The sequence below is a fragment of the Anguilla anguilla genome, chromosome 14 (assembly GCF_013347855.1).
Source record: "Anguilla anguilla isolate fAngAng1 chromosome 14, fAngAng1.pri, whole genome shotgun sequence".
Taxonomy (NCBI): domain Eukaryota; kingdom Metazoa; phylum Chordata; class Actinopteri; order Anguilliformes; family Anguillidae; genus Anguilla; species Anguilla anguilla.
Genome location: NC_049214.1, coordinates 6,572,835 through 6,596,377, shown reverse-complemented (window position 1 = coordinate 6,596,377; position 23,543 = coordinate 6,572,835). Strand labels below are relative to the sequence as shown.

The following is a 23,543-nucleotide window of genomic DNA, read 5'->3' as shown; positions in this document are numbered from 1 at the left end:
GTCTCCCATTAATCCCGCCTCAATTCCCTGCGGTCTCTTTCGGACGTAATCCATCGATAGGCGATGTTATCCGCCCCCGTCTCCTTCGTTTGGGGAACGGAGATGTATGCACTTCGCGCCGTGAGCGAATGAAAATGCAGCGGACAGGCTCAGGTTGAAACGGTCGATGGCTCGGTGAGAGGAGGGCTTAGGCAAAATAGCTACTTCTAACTAGCGGCGCTAATGTTGTGGAGCTGCCCGGGAACGGGGTGACTCTGTCCTGTGTTCTCTCTGCCTTGGGCGGAGGCCAGGACAGCTGGACCTGCTTTGCTCCAGGGTGGAGGAAGCAGGGAACTGGGCCTGTTCACTTGGGATGGAACAGGCACGGCCGCCTTGTTTGTGCTGTTACTCCCTGTTGCCCAGGCTCATGTCAGGAGTTCATGTCAGGTTGCTGAAGTTACCTCAATAAACCCAACTTTGAAGCCCCTGTCCTTGGCTCTACAAAATACTAAAAAGTAAAAAAAAAAAAAAAAGTATTATAAATTATTCTCACTATTCACAGCCGCATCAGGGAGTGTTGGCCTCTCTTCGCAGTTGAGATTATGTTCTAATTTGGAGTGTACTGGAGGGTTTAAACCTGGGTGTTAAGTGGCAGTAATTACAATATTGATTGAGTCGGTTTCTTAGAAAGACGAATGGGGCTTTTTGCAGGCAGCATCTAGGTCATTAATCGCCGAGTCTGGACTGACTGACAGACTGATTGTCTCGGTTAAGTTTATGTCCTTATTCAAGTGCTATGACTGATGGGTACTAGTCTTATCATATGAGTCATAAACAATCCGTGCCACACACCCTTTATATTTCCACACTAGAATTATACCTGCGTGTTTGAAAATGAATTTTACAAATTCCTTTGCTTTATAATGTTGGTATTTATAGTATGGTACGTATTTGGTAGCTGTTTGAAAGCTTTAACAGCTGAAACATGGTTGATGTTTTTCTGCCTGTGAAATGCACGTGAATCAATTGAAAAGCTCTTCTGTTATTTTTGATTCTTCAGGTGTATTTCTTTGTAGTGGTTTCAATGAATAAATATTTGATTTGTTTCAAAGTTTGGTTGAACTCTGAATCAGCAAGTTTTGGAAGTTTTACTTGTGGGAAGAGTGCAATATTGGAGCAGGCTAACATGCAAAAAGCTATTCTTCATAAAGTGGGTGCTGATGAATATTTATCCTTATTACTAACTTCAGTTAATTTCAACAGTCATTTTGAATCACAGCTGTATTTGCATAGGTCACGGTGCCTTTGCCTTGGTGCTGGCGTGGTACTGCCCACACAATGCAAAACTTAACTGAACATTTTTTTTTTAATTCACTTGACATTTAGAAAAGAAACATTTGAAAATTTCAAGGCTGTAGCCTTTGGTTGTATTTGCGGGGTTGCTCTGATTGCCTCTGATGCAGATTGTATCTTGCAGTGAAGATTGCAGTCTGTATGATTTAAAAATGTTTGTCTGTTTCTCAATTGCACGAATACTCAAGTCCACTCATTTATTACATAACTAATATGACCTATGAATCCGAATAAATGAGAAATAGCCAATGTTTTTTTCCTTCTGATTGCATCTGAGCATCTCTCCCTTTCTCTTTTCTCCCTCCCCCCCCTTTGTACTTGTCTCAGGTCTGTTCCGGGAGTTTGGGGGTGCCAGATGTGTCCATAACATAGTGAGGTACCGGCAGTGCCGCGAGCACGCTCTGATGATCATCCAGCAGCTGGTGCTGTCGCCGAGCGGCGACGACGACATGGGCACCCTGCTGGGCCTCATGCACTCCGCCCCCTCCAACGAGCTGCAGCTGAAGACCGACATCCTGAAGGTACGAGCCTGGGAGCGCGTATAAACCCCAGTCTCTGTTACCACACCTCACACTGCTTCCGTCTGCTTCTGTTTTAGCCTGTAGGGTTCATTAAATGGTAAATGGTAAATGGACTGCATTTATATAGCGCTTTTATCCAAAGCGCTTTACAATTGATGCCTCTCATTCGCCAGAGCAGTTAGGGGTTAAGTGTCTTGCTCAAGGACACTTCGACACGCCCAGGGCGGGGTTTGAACCGGCAACCCTCCGACTGCCAGACAATCGGTCTTACCTCCTGAGCTATGTCGCCCCACATTAGAGTCTGTTTTATTTCTGTACAGAGATGATTACTGGAACCAGAACCATTTGCCATTGTATTTGTGCAAATGGCCCGATCACTATATTACTGTATATTATTACACTAATGCATAAACTCAGTAATTAGGTATTTCTAAGAGAAATCCATGACCAGGGCAGCTTCCCTGTTTGAGATTTTTCAATCAAAATATTTTTTCATGGGGCTGAATTTTTATTAGTGCAACTGAGTAAAGGACCATTGCTAAGGGAGCAACAAGGGTGTTTAACCTGTTTAACTCTAAAAGCCACATGCAGATTCCATTGGGTCTATTCTATGGACTATTTTAAATTCTGAAATCAATTAAATGGCCACTTCAGACCTACAATTTTTGAGCTGTGCAAATTACCTCCTGCTCTGCAAGTGATCAAGTTTTCATTTCATTTGTGCATATTTTCTCAAGAAACTGCAAATGTGTGTTGTTTAAATGCATTGGTTTAAAAGTTTTGATTTTGCTGCACAGATAGAAGCCACATGTTGGCACATAAATTGTAGGTTGGTGTAAATAGTGCTAAATCTCTTTGGCTATTCTTTGGCCTCTTCCTCTTTTTAGATTAGAGAAGGCAGATTTCAGACTTGGCAGTATTGGCTTCTTTTTAAAAAAACAAAAACATTTTAAACACAACGGTTATCTAAAGTTTCAAAGACACAGTGCTCTCAGTGCACTGTTGTCTCGGATGATTTCTGTTTATTTACTTTTTTATTTCCTTTTTCCAAATCTATTATCAGTATTTATAGCCAAATACTTCACCAAAGTAATGAAGCCTTAGTCAGAGTTGCAATGGCTGTGCCTCACCTGGGTATTACACCAGAAACCTTTTTTTATTTTTAGCTCTATAATGTCATACACTACCATATTATGCTCTTATTGGGTTTCCCAGCCATCCTGACCTCTGACCTCTGACCTCTCCCCACCCAGTCCCTGTTGGCGGTCCTGAGAGAGAGCCACCGAACCAGGACGGTCTTCCGCAAGGTGGGCGGCTTCGTGTACGTGACCTCCCTGCTGGTCGCCATGGAGAGGTCGCTGTGCTCGCCCCCCAGGAACGGCTGGGAGCGGGTGAACCAGAACCAGGTGTTCGAGCTGCTGCACACCGTCTTCTGCACGCTGACGGCCGCCATGCGCTACGAGCCCGCCAACTCCCACTTCTTCCGCACCGAGGTGCAGTACGAGAACCTGGCCAACGCCGTGCGGCTCCTGGGCTGCTTCTCCGACGCCAAGAAGCTGGGCCCGGCCGCCGCGTTCCCCTCCAACGTCCAGCCCTTCCAGAGGCTGCTGGAGGAGGAGCTCGTGCCCCTGGACACCGTGTGCCCCACCCTCAAGCACGGCAGCAAGCTGTTCGTCTACCTGTACAAGATGGCCACCGACTCCTTTGACAGGTTAGGAGCAAAGCGTCTTCTGATGACTTATTTTGTGTTCTGTGTGCATGAACCCCCCCCCCCCCCTCCCTTAAATGTTGGTATGGTGTCTTGGTATTTTTTCTGTTTTTTGTTATTTTTCTTACGTGGCCCTATGCAGATACAAGATAAGAATTTGTGAAGTAAAACTGTGGCAATCTGCATGCTGTACTCAGATGCCATTTTTCAGAAAAGAAGAAAAGGACTGTGGTTGTCAAATAGGATTAGGTTAATCCAGTTAGCCGCTGTATTTTTGCCCTGAAAAACGCTTGCAGTACTCACCATAATCCAACAATAAAGCATGGACTTCATCTTCATATTCTTACATTTGGGTGTATGGCACTATTATTATCTATTTCTTTTTTTAACATCTACTGTTAAATCTCAGAGATACAATTTCCAGAGTAATGTATTAAACTGTCATGAAACTAGAAGTTGCACAAGCAATTAGTATTTATCATTACCATGTATTTTTCATGTATTTTGTTATCAGTAATGTAAAGAGATAAGCCAGAAGCCAGAATGGGTCACTCTTTTAAAGCTATTAAAGTGAGAACAAAGCAGCAATCAGCAGTATTTGATAGAAGGGCCAAAATCAACACTTTGCAAACACAGCCAAAGATAGCAGGTCACTGAACTGGAGATGTATTGCTGTTATTGGATAGCCAATAAGGGGAAAGAAAAATGCCCCCAGTTACCACTGTTCTGATTATTGGCTTGGTTAATTTAATGTTTTGGCTACAAAATGAGAATAGCCCAATTGAAAATACAGCTGTATTAGCGTAAGTAATGATTCCAGTCAATGTGTTTGTATCTCAAGGTTTTACGAGGATACGCTCCACAGTACTGCATGTAATAGAGCTCTTTGATCTTCTGAGATTCTTTTCATAAACAGTATGACAATGAGTGGGCCAGCTGCAGTGTTGACACTAATTCTAAGTCGTAGTTTCATAATATCTACAAGTGGAATTTGTGATCTGAACAAGTATTTATGATTAGCAGATTAATGCTAGGTAATTACATACTATAGCTACAGAGATCTTATTTTGCAAGGAAATTGCTCATTTCTGTATCCTTCACAGTAGGTACAAGGATTCTGTGGAAAGCTACCTTAATTTCCCATAATGCTTTTAGTGGCTGGCCTTTTGTAGTACCCTGTGCCTCAGCATGAGATTGCCTTTCTTGATTTCATGTGTTCAGTCCTTGCAGTGTTAGCGTTCACATATGGGTGCCTTTTATGATAAGTGTTCATAAGTCATTGTTTGGATACAGTGCCATCTGTTCGGTCTGTGGGAGCTTGCTGCTGTGCTCTGTGTAACTTTCAGTGGAAAGCAAAGTCTTTAATCCCTGTCTGTTGGAGGCAGAGCAGCGGTCATCGGTGGTGCCTCTGCACTGGATTGGAGTGGGTGGTGTCAGTACAGGGACACCTGCTCTGTTTTCACACACAATTCATCGACTGATGAAAGAGCAGGTGGTTTGGCTGGATGGGTTTGTACCCCAGGGGAAAAGAATTAAGCATAATTCCTGATTGGCTGTGTCTTTTTGGTTCACCGAACTTCTGACAGCTGAAAAACTGAGTTTTGATCCATGTACAGTGTCGCCTTTCCTTGCCTGCACAAGTGTGTGTGGTTAGGTGTGTGTGTGCTACAAGTCTACTCTTACTGTGTGCTTTTTTCTGTGCTCAGCTCTCTGCTGTAACTAACTGCCCCCCCCCCCTCTCTCTCTCTCTCTCTCTCTGCCTCCTGCTGTACTCATGTAGCCGTGCTGAGCAGGTGCCCCCCTGCCTGACGCACGAGACCTCCCTCCCCTCCCCCTGGGGTACCCCAGCGCTCGCCAGGAAGAGGTACTGCGCTCAGCAGTTTCCCATGCTCTTCTCCTCCTCCTCCTCTTCCTCTTCCTCCTCCTCTCCAGCCCCCTGTTTTCTCCTCCTCCTCCTGTTCCTCTTCCTCCTCCTCTCCAGCCCCCTGTTTTCTCCTCCTCCTCCTCCTCCTGTTCCTCTTCCTCCTCCTCTCCCGCCCCCTGTTTTCTCCTCCTCCTCTTCCTCCTCTTCCTCCTGTTCCTCTTCCTCCTCCTCTCCAGCCCCCTGTTTTCTCCTCCTCCTCCTCCTCCTCCTGTTCCTCTTCCTCTTCCTCCTCCTCTCCAGCCCCCTGTTTTCTCCTCCTTCGTTGTTGCGCAGTGCTCTGCTCTCTCTTCTGCTCGTCTCAGCTGCTGCGGGCTGCTGTGGATGCTCTCTCAGACAGGCCGAATTTTCCCATTCAGCAGATAGTGCTGATGTGGGCCTGAGTCCTCCTCACCTGCAGCACGGTGAAGGCTCTGCACTTCCTGTGTTCTGTTAGTGGATGAGGTCACTGTGGGAGAAGAGGTGCTGGCCACTGTATCGTGTTGGCATTACGTTTGATAAGCACAGCCCTGGTCAGACACCACAGCTCAGCTAATGTCAGTCACAGAGTGTCTTTAGTTGTTCTGTCAGACACGCTTCTGAAGTCAGCGTGAGCCTACAGTGTGGCAAGAGCCAAGGTGAAGCCAAGCTAAAGTGTTCCTATTCAAAAGTGTGGAGCAGGCCCTTTACAGTTATTTTTTATGGTTTGTCTAAATGTAATGTAATTGCTAATAAAGGGCTAGGAACTGGTAAACCTGATGAGCCTCAAGGTTTTTAAAAAAATATTTTAGATTTGCACAATGAATAGTTAGCCCGAACAGCATTTGGCTGTGTGATTCATTCCACTTCCCACAATACCTAACTCATTCCATTGGATTCCCCTGGCAGACATGGCTACCCCGGAGTGTCCTCTGTGGCTCCCACCTTTCCCGCCAAATCGGCAGCCGAGCTGAAGGTCCACGTGGCGAACCCTTCCCAGCATTCCTCAGACTCTGTGGTCATCCACCCTGGAGCGGGCCTGGCCATGCTCGACCTCCTGGCCTCAGTCAGCTCCGACTCCCAGCCAGAGGTACGTCCTCTGCGCCCACCTCGTCATGCTAGCGCACACCCCTGTTAGCGTAGCGTTTGCTTATCGCAGTTAATAAGCCGGTGGCGTAGCTTCATGACACCAGTCACCTTTTTTCCACGCTCACCTTTTTACTGGGAGGTTCCTTACTGAGAATGCTGGACATTTGAACAGATAATCAAATCCACTCCACTATCAAAAACTCCACTGTCTAGCTAGAGAATGGATGTTTTTTTCATGCAGATGTTTTAGTGTTGAATAATGCTGGCTGAGAGGTTTGGGTATGCTTCCTGTTATGTAAGGGTAAAAATATGAGTTATTTTAGTCTGTTTTTTCCCTCTTATGTTTGTCTTGTACAGATGTAAAATGTGAAAAATGTTGAGCATTCGTACTCATACGCTACCCTTAATCCCACTCGAAGTTCCTCTGCAGTCACAATGCTATTTTTTTTCTGTTGCGTAACACATGATTACAGAATCCTGATGTTATTTGGTCACGAGTGCATTTTGTGGTGTAATACCATTTTTGCGGTACCGAAAGGTCTTTTTTTTGAGAGGCGTTTGCTCTGTGAAGTCCTCTCGGGAACACTGGCACTGACCGCAGCCCGTGTCCCGTCCCTGCCCCCCTCCCAGCATGCACTGGACCTGCAGCTGGCGGTGGCCAGCATGCTGCAGCTGCTGGTGCACTCGGAGCGGAACCAGCAGATCATGTGCGAGGCGGGCCTGCACTCCCGCCTCCTCCAGCGCTGCAGCTCCGCCCTCGGCGACGAGGACCACCCCCTGCACCCGCCCCTGCAGAGGATGTTCGAGAGGCTCGCCTCACAGGCCCTGCAGCCCATGGCCCTCAGGTAGACCCAGGGGCTACCTCTCTCACTACCCGCAATTCCCAGCAGGCTGGCTTTCAGTGCCTGATGTAATAAATTAGGCTGTCTCTATCTTATAAAATGCTCTAGAGTATATCTGGAGTGACTCCTCAGCAGACTTTTTATCGCAGGTAATATAATGATCTTAGAGATTACTGAGTGCCTAGGCCCTGGTGTTATGAGGATGCCTTTACTGTGTATTAGATGAGTTTATTCAGAAATCAGCCTGGGGAAATGTATTGTGTCCTTTGAGCTTTTGTGGATTTTAGGAGATGCAAGTAGATGGTGATTAATCCTTATTTATGCTCTGAACCACACTCTAAACTCAAATGAAGTGGCTCCTGGATGCATGTTCTAAGAGATGCTCACAATATGAATTTTTGGTTTTAATTTTAATCTAAATCAGTAGTTACTGCTATGGATATATTTTTTGAAAGTATATACAGTAAGAATTCAGTTTCTAATATGAACATAACATTGGCAAAATGTAGCATAACATATCAATCAGAACAGGCCATTCAGCTACAAGGCTTGCCATTTTCATACCACTAAAGTGTACCAAGTGCTTAGTGTTTACCTGTAAGATGGATAATATCCAGCACTGTATCAAGCCTAGTCTTGAAAACCCCCATTTTCTGCCTCTACTACATGACCTGGCAGGCTATTCCACACAGTGACTACTTTAGGTACTTTATGGAAATAAGCAAGTCGTTCTTCTTGAATGGTACACTGTACAGGCTACCTTCTCCCAATATGCATTTCCAGCCCCCAATTATTGAATTTAATAGGTCAGTGAAAATTAAAGTAAAAATTCTTGTGAATTTATGTGAGATGTTTCGCTTAATTTTCCGCATAAACTTTCTTTCTCTTCTTAATCCGGTTTACAGATATTGAAATTCATTGAGTGCTGCTCTGTGTCTACCAGCTGAATAAATGCACTGTGAACACCGTACAGTCAAAGCTTTTGTCTTGCTTTGCAGGGAATTCCTTCGCTTGGGCAACCCATTGAATTGCGGTGCCTGGGACAAGAAGCTCTTAAAACAGTATCGCGTCCACAAGCCAAGCTCTCTCAGCTATGAGGCAGAGATGAGAAGTAAGAAAAACTTGACTGCTCTCTCTCTCTTTCTCTCCTGTGTGCTCTCTCTCTCTCTCTCTCTCTCTCTCTCTCCTGTGTGCTCTCTCTCTCGCTCTCTCTCCTGTGCGCTGGTACGAGCGTTCATAACTACTCTGCTCTATGTCCCAGAGGCAGTGGTTTATCTCCTCGCCCCTAAATTGATGTACTGTCACCCTGCTATGATTGCCAGTGGCACTGTGGAATATTGTTTTGTGAAATTTCTGATTAATGTCTCGTCCTGAACTGCAGAGAGAGAGATAGTGGAAGGAGGCGCTGATTTTAGCTTCAGCAGCAGGTCTACAGCACTGAAATCGCTGCACTTAATTACCCTGCGCTGAATGTTTGACTGAACTGAGAATGGAATTAGACTTCCCATTGCTTTCATTTGCCCGGGAAAGGGCCAGTTTGGGATTTGGAGGTATCCTATAAAGAATGCTCATTTTGTCTTGGTATTCGAAGAAGTGCACCACGCTACACAGTGGCTTGTAGGAAGGCAATCAGGCAGTGATTAACTCAATCAGGGTTTTTAAAAAACGATGCCGCTCATTGCTGTAAATTCAGAAGGACTGTTCAATCTGCCAGTGTTGGAAAATCAGGCTAAACAGGCGCGCGGCAGGCCTGCTTCTGAAGAGAGATCGGTGAGAGTAAAGTAAACGCCGTTCTTTATTCTGCGCTAATTTCACCGCTGTTCTGGCTCCAATATTTCACAGGGAAACAATCACAGCGACGGCAGACAGAGAAAGCGGCGTTTAACCCCGGGAACAAAAGCAGCTGTAAACCTTTGTCCCGAGCCCCCCCCCCCCTTCGAGCCCCCCCCCCATCGAGCCTATTCTGAGGCAGTTACCGCTCGAATCGCTAACGCGAGCCTTTTGTTCGGCCGTCCCCCCCCCCCCCGCAGACAGCATGACCATGTCGACGGAGGGCTTCGGGCCCGACAGCGTCTTCGCCGTGAGCGAGGACAACAGCCAGTACCGCATCAGCCGGAGCCTGGTGCGCACCGCCGAGGGCAGCACCGTGCCGCTCACCAGGGTCAAGTGCCTGGTCTCCATGACGACGCCGCACGACATCCGGCTGCACGGCTCGTCGGTCACGCCGGCCTTTGTGGAGTTCGACGCCTCGATGGAAGGGTTCGGGTGAGACGCGCCGTCCGTGAACGACCAATCCCAGTTTATCGTTCCAGCGTGACGCAGTAGTCCACGCCTGCATTTATTAAACAGTATTCCTGACCGGACTGTAGGTGTTTACTCTGCGACCGCTTTTGACAAACAGTGTCGAGGTGCAACTGAAGACAGCCTCACATTTCCACTGTTTGAATGAAAACATTCAGCGTAAGCAGGAATGGGTGTCATATCAAAGGAACAACAGCCCAAATCCACATATGGACAAGACTATTTCTATTTGTTTAATCTGTTAAAGAGTTCTGGGAGAAAGACACGGCACGCTGACGTGTGACTCCCTGTCTCTCTGTCCCAGTTTTCTGCATGGAAAAAAAAAAAAAGGCTCCCCATCTGTACCCATGAAATATTAATGCAAATTCTCTGTTCTGATCCTGCCAGTGCTCTAATAGGACCTGAGCTGGAGTCTCAGGCGCTGACGTGAGGGGGGGGGGGGGTGGGTTTGGGGGGGCCTCTTTGTTGTTTCCCCGTTGGCTCCTGAGTGCATTCTCCCTAATGAAAATGAGCGTCTGGGAATCAAAGTCGTGACAGCTCTGTAAACCCCCCCCCCCCCCCCACCCCCCCACCCCTTTCTCCCCCAGGGCCTAAGAGCCACCTGACACCCCACTGCTGGTCTGAATCAGACCTCGCTTCTCTCTCTTATCACAGCACCTTTTGTGTCTGACATCATGGGAGTGAGTTAAAACAGCAGAGAAATTGCAATCGCGTCATCTTTATCTGCATAACGCTTTTCGTACACGACTCTTTCATGAGGAGAAGACGTAATTCTTTGTTCCTGGTAGAAAATGAGAGGATTTATCAATTTTAGCGTATGTTTTGGAGGACATTTGGTAATAAAGTACAATATTCAGAGGTTCCTTCACTTTCTCTAGCACAGTTTATCTAATGTGTTCATTCTGTCAGTGAAATGATGATGCTGGAGCATTCCCTGTTATAAGTGCTGAATGTTAAGGATGTGAGGGCTCCACTTTTCAGGGTACAGTTTAAAATGTTAAGTGATCCTTTTATTTTACCCTCCAGGTGTTTGTTCTTACCGAGCCTCGCACCCCACAACGCCCCGTCCAACAACGTCAACGCCTCTGGGGTCAGCGACGGGACGGTGGTCAGCGGAATGGGCAACGGTCAGTACTCCCCTTAATAAACATGGCCGCCCCCTCCTCGAGCGAGCACTCAGCGATTCACACGTGCAGCAAAGCCGGCATGCCTGAAATAATGATGCACCCCCCCCCCCCCCCCCACGCCTCCCCTGGTGCCGTTCGGAAGCCGACGGAAAGTGACGGTCGTCGTGGGGAGAGCGCCTTCGCCTGTCGGCGCTCCTGGCTGAAACGCTCCTTAAGGAGGAGGTGCACAGACGGCGGCTCATACCGGCCTGCCTTCTCTCAGACACCCCGTGTGCATTATTAAGGAAGTGATGCGGGGGGGGAGGACGGTGTGTGCTTTCTGCAGATAGACGCTCGGTCACGTTCAGACCACAGCTCACGTCCTGTGACCTGTTTAAAACGTAAAACCTCAGTCCTGCTGGAGAGACGTTCGCTGAGATTACTGCAGCCTGCCTTTAAGGCTGAGCTTGCGTTGTGTCCGGTTAGCAGTCCAACAGACTGACTGTCGCGATGGTACCTCCCTAACAAAGAAAAGTGTTCACAGTTTTGTATTTCTTAAGTAAAATTTGGGGAGTAAATTCATTTCAAATCAGGGAAAATAAAGGCTCATTCCTCAAAAAACAAACTTGTGGACTGGTCTATATTTTATCAGTGATTTGTTATTTATTTAATTTCCAAACAGATGCCCTTATCAGGAGAGCTGTGAGCAGTGTACGATTTATTATTCCAAAACGTGTAGATGCTTTTTTGTATTTCTCTGGGTACTGCAAAACGTTTTGTGTCAGTGTGGAATTGCATTAAACACATAATAGAATTTAAAGCAGAGACTATCAGAAAGGAAATATTTTTAACACTTTCTAGTGCATTCAAGTGAAGAGTTGATCCAGTATTTTTTTTTTACCTTATTTTAACCCTATTTAACCAGGTTAGTCTTATTGAGATTAGAAATCTCTTTTTCAAGAGAGACCTGGCCAAGAAAGCATCGGTCGATTACAGACACAACAAAACATTTAACATAATGTAAAAGCAGACAAACAGCAATGTTCAAAGTATGATGTACAGCTGAGTGTTAAGAATACTGATGGTCCTCAATTCTACTGCGGTTACTCATCCGTTCTGCCGTCTGCCCTCCCCACCTCTCCCGCAGGTGAGCGTCTCTTCCCCCCTCCCTCGGGCCTGACCTACTCCTCCTGGTTCTGCATCGAGCGCTTCAGCGCCCCGCCCCACAACCACCCGGTGCGCCTGCTGACCGCCGTGCGGCGGGCCACCTCCTCGGAGCAGCACTACGTGTGCCTGGCCATCGTCCTGTCCGCCAAGGACCGCTCGCTCACGGTTTCCACCAAGGAAGAGCTGCTGCAGAACTACGGCAAGTGCACCGCCCTGCTGTCTCTTCGTATGGGCGCCATTCTGGAGCAACCTGGCCGGTTAATGTATTCCCCCCACCAGCAACATCTGCTCTGTCTTTGGGTCATATGGGTTGCCTTGGTAGAGCATAAGCTTTAACATGCTTGCCAATACTAAGGTGGTCTTGATGGATGAGTGCTCTTCTGAGACCTTCGGTATGCGCTCCGTGGTGGCGTAGGCAGGCGGGTTCTGAACCTGTGTGTTCCCCTCGCCCGCAGTGGACGACTTCAGCGAGGAATCCTCCTTCTACGAGATCCTGCCCTGTTGCGCCCGGTTCCGCTGCGGTGACCTCATCAGCGAGGGACAATGGCACCACCTGGTGTTGGTGATGAGCAAAGGCATGCTAAAGAACAGCACGGCTACACTCTACATCGACGGGCAGTTGGTCAACACAGTCAAGGTAAGGACTAGTGCCCAGGCTCTTCTCTTTCTATGTCTCTTTCCAGAAATGAGGGCACGCCTGGCTGTTTTAAATGGATAATTGTTTTTGTTTTCAGTGGCAATTACTGTTTGTGTCAAATGTGGTTTTGTGAAATCTGCTATTAATGAACATGGATAAGCAATGTTTAAAATGTGCAGACCTGGATTTTCTTTTGTTTATATAGATTTTGCTGCAATGTGCGTATTGTACTGTTTATCAATAGATGCCCAGTGCCAGTTCAGACATATTCACTTATGCCTTGGGTGTCAAACCTTTATCTCATCTCACTGAGAATGAATGCCATCTCTGAGGTCTTGTACATGATCTTGGCATCCCATGCTCCAAGAGACTCCAGCAGAGAGAGAAATAAATGCACAGGAGCCTGTTCATTTTTCTTTTGGATTCCTACAGCAGGGATATTTGATCCGAAGCCTGGAATTCTATATCTGACAGATTTTCCTTAGTCTCAGTACTGGCAAAAGGGATGAAATTGGTAGCTGTAATTAGTTTTGATAAAATGCCTGAGCACCTGGTTGGAAAACAGATCCTTGACTGCAGTCTGCTCGGAAGAGTACTGGGAGTTCCATTTTTAGCATCCATAATGGGCGTCTGCATTATTTGAACTGCCTGCCTGTCTGAGGTTTCTGTTGCGGTCTGACTGCTTGTGTAGTAATGTGTGTCAACTGGAGCTGTGTTTCCTGGTAAACAGGAAATGCGGGGACAACGTTCGATCTTGAGCAGATCACAGGAATGTGCTTCCGAATGTCAAATGCTCTGCTGGTACAGAGAGAAAACCCCGGTGGAATCAGTGATGATGCGCATCAAAGCACGGATGTGTCTGTGAAAATGTGCAGTGTGTGGGTTACAGGGTGTGTGTGTGCTAACATTACCAAAGTTCTGCCAGGCATCAGACACACTTCAGATTGTGTGTGTGTGTGTGTGTGTGTGTGTTTGTGTGTATCAGCACAAGCGAGTGTGCATTTGCTTCTGCATATGTGTGCTTGTACCATACATTTGTGGGTAGGCTTGCGCATTAATAAAAATGCATTCTCCGAGATTCACTGTGTCATTGCAAGGCACAAATGAACATGGCTGACACGATAGATCTCATGATCCGTGGAGGCCATGTTGCTATTAGAAGGAGAGGGTGCATACAGTGACAGGACGGGCCAACTGACTCATCCTAGAGCACAGTCATCTGTGCTGAAATATATCTGCTGGGTGTTCATCCACCACACACTTGCCCATCTTCTACCCACAATTCAGAGGAAGTCTGTGGTGTCAGCAGAATCGTGATTTTCTTTGTTGTGGGTTTCCTGTCCAATGTTGACTTTCGGATGTGTACTGCTAACACAGATGCGTGCAACAGTTGGTGGCCCAAAAATGTTGCTTTGTGCTGAATACCGCCTTGCTGTTCGTGGCATTGTGTGAAACAAGCATCCATGTACCTCCCCATTAATTCTTAAGATGTCCAAAGCTGATATACGTTCTCCAAAACAAAGGTTATTATGTACATATTTAATTTTTATTAATTATGCCATTGCCATCTCTCTGCTGCTGTCTGTACAGCTACACTACGTTCACAGTTCACCAGGCGGTTCGGGATCCACCAACCCCCCTGTGGTGAGCACGGTGTACAGCTACATCGGCACTCCCCCAGCCCAGCGCCAGCCCTCCGCGCTGGTGTGGCGCCTCGGGCCCACCCACTTCCTGGAGGAGGTGCTGCCGGCCACTAGCGTCTCCGCCGTCTACGAGCTCGGCCCCAACTACGTGGGCAGCTTCCAGGCTGTCAACCTGCCCTGTGAGTTTGGTGTGCGTGTATGCGCGCGTGTGTGCGCTTCCGTGTGTGCGTGCGTACGTGTGTACGTGCGTGCCTGTTTTCTGTTACTCACTTTGTCTGGAAATAAATGGCTGATGGCGTTTCACCATTTCATGATGAAAATAATACTTTTTCTAGTAGCTGCATTGGCCATTATCCTGTCAGGAGGCATATAATAGAATAAGTAATGTGCAAGTTTTTGTTGAAATGTGAAATGATAGCAAATGCTATTGAGTGTCTCTTTTATGCAGGAGATGCTTATAAATCACTTGTGTGCCTCAGGTTTAATCCCTTCTATATCAGGTTTTGAAAAAGTTTGTTTGATGCAGTGTTTATGACGCTTTGTCACTGGCCAGGATGACCAATAGCATTCCTTCCTCAGGCAAAGACCCTAAAGGGGAAGCTCCGCCTCCATCCCCTGTGGCCCTGGTGCCTGAAGAGAAGGTGTCCTTCAGCCTGTATGCGCTGTCTGTCTCCTCCTTCACCGTAGCCAAGATCAGGAAGGTCTACAACAAGCTGGACAGCAAGGCCATTGCCAAGCAGGTGGGGGCCATCTCATTAAAAAAAAAACATCTAAGGTTCATATAAGGTTCTCCTATGAGAAAATAAAACCCAGATATTCTTAGTTGTATTACCAAGCATTAGATTGAGATGTGAAGTCAGCTCACGTCTTAGTGTGTTCAAAGTCTAGAGACCCGTTCCCTGGGGTACATTTTCACTTATTGGACTTACTTTGCTTATTGACTTTTTTCCAGACAATTAAAAATGAATTTCACGCTCCAATTAAACGTATGTGTATTCTTATTTCTGCAATGTCCTGTCTGAAAGTACATCCTCTACAGAGGGCAGTGAAGTAATCGAAAGTAAGTTAATGTTAAATGATGGTCTAGCGGTAAAAGCTGGGAGAACAGCCCCAGGTGCCCTTCAAGATTGCTTCTCTTGCTGAACTGCACCATGATCCTGCAAAAACAATTTGTTTTTGCCCACCAAGGGGATATAAGCCAGAGCCGCTGGAGTCTAATTACTTCTCCCGCCTCCTTCTCACTCCCTGTTTAAATGATATATCCCCTTGTCCTCTCTCTGTGGACAGAGATTGGGAGAGCACCCAAAGATTTGGATCTACAAGAGCAACAGGCACCACGCGAATGTGATAACAAAAATGGTTAAACTGATGAAGATAACACCTTCATTCATAATTCCTACAAATTAATATAATTACGTACTTAGAAGAAACAGAAATATCCCTTTCACCATTGTTTATCAGAATGACTTGGTGTTAAGGCTTCAAACAAGAATGCGTGTAAGTAAAGTAGGTGAAGTTTGTTAAGTAGGTGAAGTCTGTTATCTCCCATCTGTAGTGAGGGATTTTTCCTCCCAGGATCATTAACCTGTCTGGCTTCTGCAGCAGAGCCTCTGTCCTGATTCCTGTTCTCTGTCCTCAGTTGGCCGTCTCCTCCCACGAAAATGCCACGCCAGTCAAGCTCGTCCACAACGCGGCGGGTCATCTGAACGGCCCAGCACGCACAGTAGGCGCTGCGGTCATCGGTTACCTGGGTAAGACCCGAAGTCAACACTTGCAATCATCATGTGACTCATCACGCCGTCATTAATCAGCTCTGTTGGTCAGAGCCAGCTCATTGTGGGCTGTCTGAGGCAGTGCTGGAACCACTTAATTTATATGGTTCCACACACAAACCGATTTCTGCAAGACTTTTATCTCGTGTAGCTTTTAGATAAATTCTTGCACAGACGCTGACAAGTATTGATCGCGCTAAACTCTGGTGTGAAATACCGCTGAGCTTCACAATGAATGGCAATCGAATACTGCACAGCCACAACTTTTCTTTGCTTATTGATCGAATCCTGTGGCTGTGGGAGATTCACGTTCACAGGTATAATGTCTAAGATGCACATTTCTGTCCAAAAGAAAGACGAAGTACCCTTTGTTCACGCAGACAGGCTTACAGCTTGAGTTTTAATGGAGATTCTCCCGTGTCTGTTCTTCAGGTGTGCGTGCGTTTGTTCCGAAGCCGGTGGCGACAAACCTTCAGTACATCGGAGGCGCGGCAGCCATCCTGGGCCTGGTCGCCATGGCGTCAGACGTGGAGGGGCTGTATGCGGCGGTCAAGGCCCTGGTGTGTGTGGTGAAGAGCAACCCATTGGCCAGCAAGGAGATGGAGCGCATCAAAGGCTACCAGGTACAATGGAGTATATCCCTGTCTGTTTCTCCTGCATTGAGGGCTGCAGTGTGCTGTTAGTATTCAGCCTGAAGAGCGGGATTTCCTCTGTCTGCTCCCTGTTTAGTCTGAAGGGTTTCATCCACATGGTGTAGAGTACTGTCCTAATGGAAATGCGAGTGTATGAACAGATGCTGAGCTATCTCTGACCCTGTCCTGCCTCTTAGCTGCTGGCCATGCTGTTGAAGAAGAAGCGCTCCTTGCTCAACAGCCACATCCTGCACCTGACCTTCTCTCTGGTGGGAACTGTGGACAGTGGCCATGAGACCTCCATCATCCCCAACTCCACTGCCTTCCAGGACCTGCTGTGTGACTTTGAGGTGAGAGTGAAATGTGCACCTGCGCAGCAGACTTGGAAAGGCTGTCTTCTGTGGACCTTTCAGCATTATTCTGCTGAAATCCAAATTCAGTAGTCTGCAGCTGTTCGTTAAATATTGTTTTGTCGAGATTGTTGATGATATTGAAGGCATTTGAGTTTTGAGTCACAAAACGTATCCTTTCTGGTAGCACTGAACATGGTCGTGTTTTTCCTCTCTTTTTCTCCCTCTTTACCTATCCATCTGTCTGTTTGCCAATCAATCATCCAGGTGTGGCTCCACGCTCCCTATGAATTGCACCTGTCCCTATTTGAGCATTTCATTGAGCTCCTGACCGAATCCAGGTGAATGCATTTGATTGTCTGACTGATTTATGCGTATGTTTACAGATCACCTATGGACAGTATATTTTAAGAATTTAAGGAGTAATATATAATTTTAATGATTTTATTATTTTCAGGTGCCCTTGTTGCATTTTACACAGCTTACATGGTTACATATTATTCATTTTAACAGCTGAATATGTATTGAAAAAATTCAGGTTATACACCTTGCACGGAGATTGCAATCAAAGCCTCATACGCATGTTTCTGTCCAACACCGCCACCCCCTATGGAAAAAAATAACTGGTAACCATCTTATGAAACTGTCTTGAAGTTTCTGATCCTAATACAAACTAGAGTTCAGAGGTACAGCTGCCCATATCAGGCAGCAGTGCTATCCAGAGAGGTACGTGCAATGGCTGTGCTCTTGTTGGGAGTGTGTGTGAGGCGTAACTCGTGCTCCTCCCCTCTCAGCGAGGCGGCGAAGAACGCCAAGCTTCTGCGGGAGTTCCAGCTGATCCCCAAACTGCTGCTGACCCTGCGGGACATGTCCCTGTCCCAGCCCACCATTGCCGCCATCAGCAACGTCCTCAGCCTGCTGCTGCAGGGCTTCCCAAACAGCTACGACCTCCTCAGGTACTGGGATATGCCACATGCAGTAGACTCAGCATATAGACCTTCACTTAAACGCAACCGGACGCAGCCAAGCATGCTGTGCTTTATTTGTGTCCGTACAGGTTCGGCCAATTCGTCGCCTCCACATTACCCACGTTTGCAGTCTGTGAGAAATTTGTTGTCATGGAGGCCAACAATGAAGAGAAGGTAGATGCAGGTAAGTCATCTTCAGTCTAGATATTGTTGTATTGTGATATATCATCGTTTGGTGTGGTAAATGAATCTGAATTTGATGCAGTGTTTCATTCTGTTGTGCAGGTACTGAGGATGATTTTGGGGGCCTTCTCTCTGCCAATCTCATCTTACTGAGAAACAGGCTTCTGGACATCTTACTGAAACTGCTCTTCACTTCCAAAGAGAAATGTGCCGTCAACACACAGTGAGTCTCATGCACTCATATCCCTGCTTGTCCTGTACATACATTCCACTTGCTCTCAGTTAGCTGCATGCTAATGTAACATAAGCAGGCAGATTTGTTTTATAAGCACACGTCTAGGATCAGCATTTCTTCATTTTTCATATCCGCAGCCATCTTGTGTTGCTCCAGTCTCCGATCCTGGGTCAGCGCTCGCTGCTGCTCTCGCTCTCGAAACCCTCGCGGCCTCCCTTTACTCTGTTTGTGCTGCCCCCTGCAGGGCGTGCGAGGAGCTGGTGCGCACGCTGGGCTTTGATTGGCTGCTGATGTTCATGGAGGAGCACCTGCACTCCAGCAGCGTGACGGCGGCCATGCGGGTCCTGGTGGTGTTGCTCAGCAACCAGCCCATCCTGGCCCGATTCAAGGAGGGGCTGTGCGGCGGGGGCTGGCTGGACCACACCGACTCCGTGCTCACCAACAAGATCGGCACCGTCCTGGGTGAGCCACGGCCTCAGGGATTCCACTCTAAATATGTAATGAAGGATGTCGGTTTTTAACCAGATGGGCCACTGCTGCTATATCCTGGAGGAGTGTCTTGAATATGAATAGCTTCTGTAAATAAGCAGCTGTGTAAATAACTAATATGCAAAACTAAGCTCCATTAGTCATCTTGAATAAGAGCATATGTGAAGAGAAGAATAAAGACCGAATCCCACTCATAGGGACCCGGTAAATCCTAATGATCCATTTTTCTAGTGTAGCGTTTTAAGCACTTCTCCACGCTCTCCTCTCAGGTTTCAACGTCGGCCGAAACGCTGGAGGCAGGTCCACGTTACGGGAGATCAACCGGGAGGCCTGCCACTTCCCAGGGTTCCCTGTGCTCCAGAGCTTCCTGCCCAAACACACCAATGTGCCGGAGCTGTACTTCCTGCTGATGGCCATGTTTCTGCAGCAGCCTGTGAGCGAGCTGCCGGAGAACCTGCAGGTAGGACACTGACCGAGCTGTACACTTAACACACACGCTGCTTTACTGAACACTTATTGACATGCTCATCTTTGAACCAGATTCTGATAAAATTTAACTGTGGTGATTATAAGCTATATGGATGGTAGTTTGGATGTGTGCTTTGAAAAAACATTTGCAATGTCACGTTCTCATCATTTTAATTATTATTTCTAAACGCTACCTCAGATAATGAACTCGTTTAAAGAGTAATTGCACTCGCTGTTTCAGCTTGGCTCCACCTACTACACAATTTAGAAAAATACTTCCTGGCGTGGGTGGAGTAGGTGTGTACTCATCTCATTTGCATAAAGTATTCTCTATGCAAATGAATTTGTGCAGCGCAGCTGTGCCTGGCTCATGAAACTCGGATCAACCTGTCAAGCTAGATTCAGAAATTACGTGACCTATTTCTCACCTCAGATGTTTTCAGAAACATAGTGGAGTATGAGATTTTATGAACAGGCCACCATGTTGTTCCTGTTTGAAATCGTTGGGCCGAACCATGGACCGCAGTGCGTCTAACCAATCAGGTGTTCCATTGTAAAAGTCAATGGACAAATTTGTGGGTGGAAACAATGTTTCTGCTGGATATCTTGATTGACATTTATATGGCAGAGTGGTACCTCCACAGAGGTACTCTGACATCATGATTGGGGCGAGGCCAGAGTGGAATGCAGGAAGAAAATCAAACATTAGAGGGCAGTACCAAGACGCTTTTGAAACCGTTTTTAACAGTATTTCTAACACTTTTTTTCTGCCAAATGATATTCAGAAATGTTGAAATATCGGCATAGATTAAAATGTTTCATTATAAACATTTACAACTAAAAGCATACAAACACATTTACAGCTGAAAAAACATCATCTAGAGTGTACAGTAATTACTCTTTAAAGAATACTAATTTGACTATACTACCTTTTGCCATTTGATCAATTTGAACAACATTCCCAGTGTAGAAAAACAAATCATTTGAAGAGGGGAATGCTGTCATTGCAACTGAAGTTAAGAAACAGGTTTAATAATAAAAAGAACACGATGAGCTCAGTTTGTACACAGTGACTGCATGTACTGTACTGTAAGCTGTCGTTTGTCCCGTAGCGGTCCGAGCCCGGCGAGTAACAGTGTTTGGTAATGTAAGTTCTCCTCGCAGTTCGACCTGGACTCCATCTGGACGTTCATCTTCGGGGTGCCGGCGTCCAGCGGCGCCGTGGTGGGCTCCATTCACAACGTGTGCACCGAGGCCGCCTTCCTCCTGCTGGCCATGCTGCGCAGCATGCTCAACCTGGTGAGCCAGCGTGCGTCTGCCGCACTGCATTGTGGGTTAAACTCACTATAACCCTGCGGAAAAAACAATGTTATTATTGTTATGTTTATATCATGGTATATTACATGACATATGATGTATGTGTATATACTGTATAGTATACATATATAGTTCATGAAACGCGTGTGCGTGCGTGTGTGCAGGCACATGTACTGTACATTAATAAAAACACATTTTAGATTTGAAGACATGTATAGCAACAGAGACTGTGCTTTGTACAGGACTGTGGTGATTGATGGTGGTTCTCTTCCGTACCTTTTGCTCTGTGCTTCCCTCCAGCCCTGGCAGTCGGAGGAGGAGGGCTCCTGGCTCAGGGAGTACCCCGTCACGCTCATGCAGTTTTTCCGCTACCTCTACCACAACGTGCCCGACCTGGCGCCCATGTGGCTCAGCCCGGAGTTCCTGTGCGCGCTGGCAGCCACCGTCTTCCCCTTCAACATCAGGCCCTACTCTGAGATGGTACGGTTCAGAGTCCGCTCCAATGCCAAATGTCTGCTGAATTCAGTTCCTGGCGGGTAGATCTACTACCTTCGAACAATGAATACTTTTACACTGCACAATCATTAATTAAATAGGACTTGTCAAAAGATAGATGGGCTTTTTGAAATTTGCAAAAATGCAGGGAAATTAATGCCAAACAGCCCTTAGCTATAAGGTAAATGTTTCAGTATAGAGTACAGTAGGGGGATGTTTAGAGGGAGGATATCATTACATGTGTTGAATGTGAACAGTTAAAAACTCAAATGCCTGACAAAAATATCCCATTTGCCCTTAGAACAGGTAGAGGTTGTTTTGTGGACAGAGCAGTGTAGACCATTGGGTACATCTCTCTTACCCTGTGTCCCAGGTGAGTGACCTGGACGACGAGGTGGGGTCTCCAGCGGAGGAGTTCAAGGCCTTCGCCGCGGACACGGGCATGAACCGCAGCCAGTCCGAGTACTGCAACGTGGGCTCCAAGACCTACCTGACCAACCACCCCGCCAAGAAGTACGTCTTCGACTTCATGCGAGTGCTCATCATGGAGAACCTGTGCATGACGCCTGCCACCAAGCAGACGCCAATCGTCGACCTGCTTCTGGAGGTGAGCCCCCCCCCACTGACCATTCTGTCTGTTTTCTCACAGGGAAAAATTTAAAAACTGAAGTCCTTATGGCTTCCAGGTGATTTAGCTCTTTACGATACTTGAGTGTAGCCCTTGTACTGTCCCATGGCATTGAACGTTGAGCACTGATTATGGCGAGGAGTCTCATTGGGTGACGCTCTCTCTGCCCCCTCCTTTTGATGATCAGAACCTGCAAGCCACCTGTGATGTCACTGTGGCCAGCATCGGGTTGAGACTATGTGGGCCCCAGGGCTATGACAACTTTAGGCCCCCCCCCCGCCCCAAATTTGATAGCACAAAAAAGCACAGGCTAAGTACTAGATTTAAGCCTGCCACCAACTTACAAATAGAATGTAGCAAAATCAATAGCAGCTCACATCTCTGAATTACTACTGCTTTCTGACAACCGTGCATGACGATGGAGCAATAGCTTACCGAACATGAAAGCAGAACCAATACACTGCGCATATGTAGTCTACTGCTACTCAACAACCAGCCCACAGATGAAGGACCAATTATAGCGTGCAGTCACTTGCAGATCAAAAATATTGTCAGCAGCATAATAGTGTCGCATACCATAAGAATCTGCAGCGAGTCAAATCCAAATGAAAATGGACAGCTGCAATAAGTGCAGGCCTACACAGCAGAGGAGCCACCTGCTTACAGGCCTAATGCAGTCTGATAGGCTTTAATGATCTAAATAATAACACGTCACATTAAAATTCAAAGTAGATCAGGGCTTTAATGAAACGAGCCTTCTGATTTAGAAGCTCTTCTTTCTGGCTTTTCAAGCTGAGAAGTTTGTATTTTTAAATCCAAGGTGCTGAACAAGTCACATTCCGAGGACTTGAGAGTGAGGTTGCTCAGACTTTCTTGTCCAATGGTGATCTCATTTTGTTCGTTATTAGTGACAGTTTAGAAAAGGAATGTTCCCCAGATGTGTTGGTTACAGGAGAAGTTGCACAGATGCTCAAGGCAAGGTCAACATTCCGGAAAAAGTGTGTAATGTTCCTTTCCTTATTGCCTGTCAAAGTTGTCTTCCGCATTCTTATGACTCATTTGTGGCTGACTAGCTGGCATCAGTTATGTTTGACATCTGAAGGAAATTGTATGTGTTTGTGTGTGTGTGTGTGTGTGTGTGTGTGTGTCCATGCACTGTGGTAGCTGGCCAAAAAAAACAATATGATCTTGAACTGAAATGCATAATAAAAAAACACATTTTACATTGAATATCTTTGTTACATGAACACTGAGCTAGTTAAGCAGTTTGGTGCAGATATGCAATATTTCTTCAATTTAGCAAGTGTCCACAAAGGAGGTTGTACTATGCTGTTAGCTAGGCTGTGTTCTGTACGATTTTGCTTTGACAGTATTGCTGTAGCTTTGAAGCAAATGGAGTAGATCTATGATAGAAAACATTCTCTAAGCACTTGCGCAGTGAAGGGATGGGCTTGTTGAAATTCCACGATGCAAAATGTCAGTGGTGTTGTATGCTTATTTGACCGTGACAGATTCTGTCCTTGTTTTAAGTCTTCATCATCAGACATGATTTTGTTGCTTTGTAATAACACTTAAAACTATGCTGCTCAGTTCCCTGTGATGGACTTGTGACCTGGCGGCTTCTGTAATGCTCTGCACTGCTGGACCTGCGGGTATTGCTTCTTTAGATGACCTTCAGTTCGACTTACAGGGGAAGTCAAGGCTCTGTTAAAGGAGTTTTCATGCAACTGCAAAAATATAAGGAACCTTTATTGCTAATGCATTAATGCAGGTAATCATTA

The 23,543-nt window shown here is 46.5% G+C and overlaps 1 protein-coding gene across 4 annotated transcripts in view; it reads left to right on the top strand.

Annotated features, from left to right (window-relative positions):
* The window catches only part of LOC118212838 (WD repeat and FYVE domain-containing protein 3), a 73,290-nt gene that overhangs the window by 27,718 nt on the left and 22,029 nt on the right, over positions 1-23,543 (top strand). For 2 of the 4 annotated variants that reach the window (XM_035391228.1, XM_035391229.1), the window contains exons 11-34: positions 1,660-1,853; positions 3,107-3,564; positions 5,342-5,425; positions 6,350-6,530; positions 7,160-7,374; positions 8,370-8,482; positions 9,402-9,636; positions 10,699-10,799; positions 11,926-12,144; positions 12,401-12,582; positions 14,173-14,404; positions 14,805-14,965; positions 15,865-15,976; positions 16,430-16,620; positions 16,827-16,979; positions 17,247-17,320; positions 17,774-17,935; positions 18,037-18,131; positions 18,233-18,353; positions 18,610-18,827; positions 19,124-19,314; positions 20,475-20,621; positions 20,940-21,119; positions 21,508-21,741. In XM_035391228.1, coding sequence (XP_035247119.1) covers positions 1,660-1,853; positions 3,107-3,564; positions 5,342-5,425; positions 6,350-6,530; positions 7,160-7,374; positions 8,370-8,482; positions 9,402-9,636; positions 10,699-10,799; positions 11,926-12,144; positions 12,401-12,582; positions 14,173-14,404; positions 14,805-14,965; positions 15,865-15,976; positions 16,430-16,620; positions 16,827-16,979; positions 17,247-17,320; positions 17,774-17,935; positions 18,037-18,131; positions 18,233-18,353; positions 18,610-18,827; positions 19,124-19,314; positions 20,475-20,621; positions 20,940-21,119; positions 21,508-21,741 — 4,253 coding nt within the window. The remainder of the gene's footprint in view (positions 1-1,659; positions 1,854-3,106; positions 3,565-5,341; positions 5,426-6,349; positions 6,531-7,159; positions 7,375-8,369; positions 8,483-9,401; positions 9,637-10,698; positions 10,800-11,925; positions 12,145-12,400; positions 12,583-14,172; positions 14,405-14,804; positions 14,966-15,864; positions 15,977-16,429; positions 16,621-16,826; positions 16,980-17,246; positions 17,321-17,773; positions 17,936-18,036; positions 18,132-18,232; positions 18,354-18,609; positions 18,828-19,123; positions 19,315-20,474; positions 20,622-20,939; positions 21,120-21,507; positions 21,742-23,543) is intronic. The other 2 variants (XM_035391231.1, XM_035391230.1) reach the window with 2 other exon arrangements.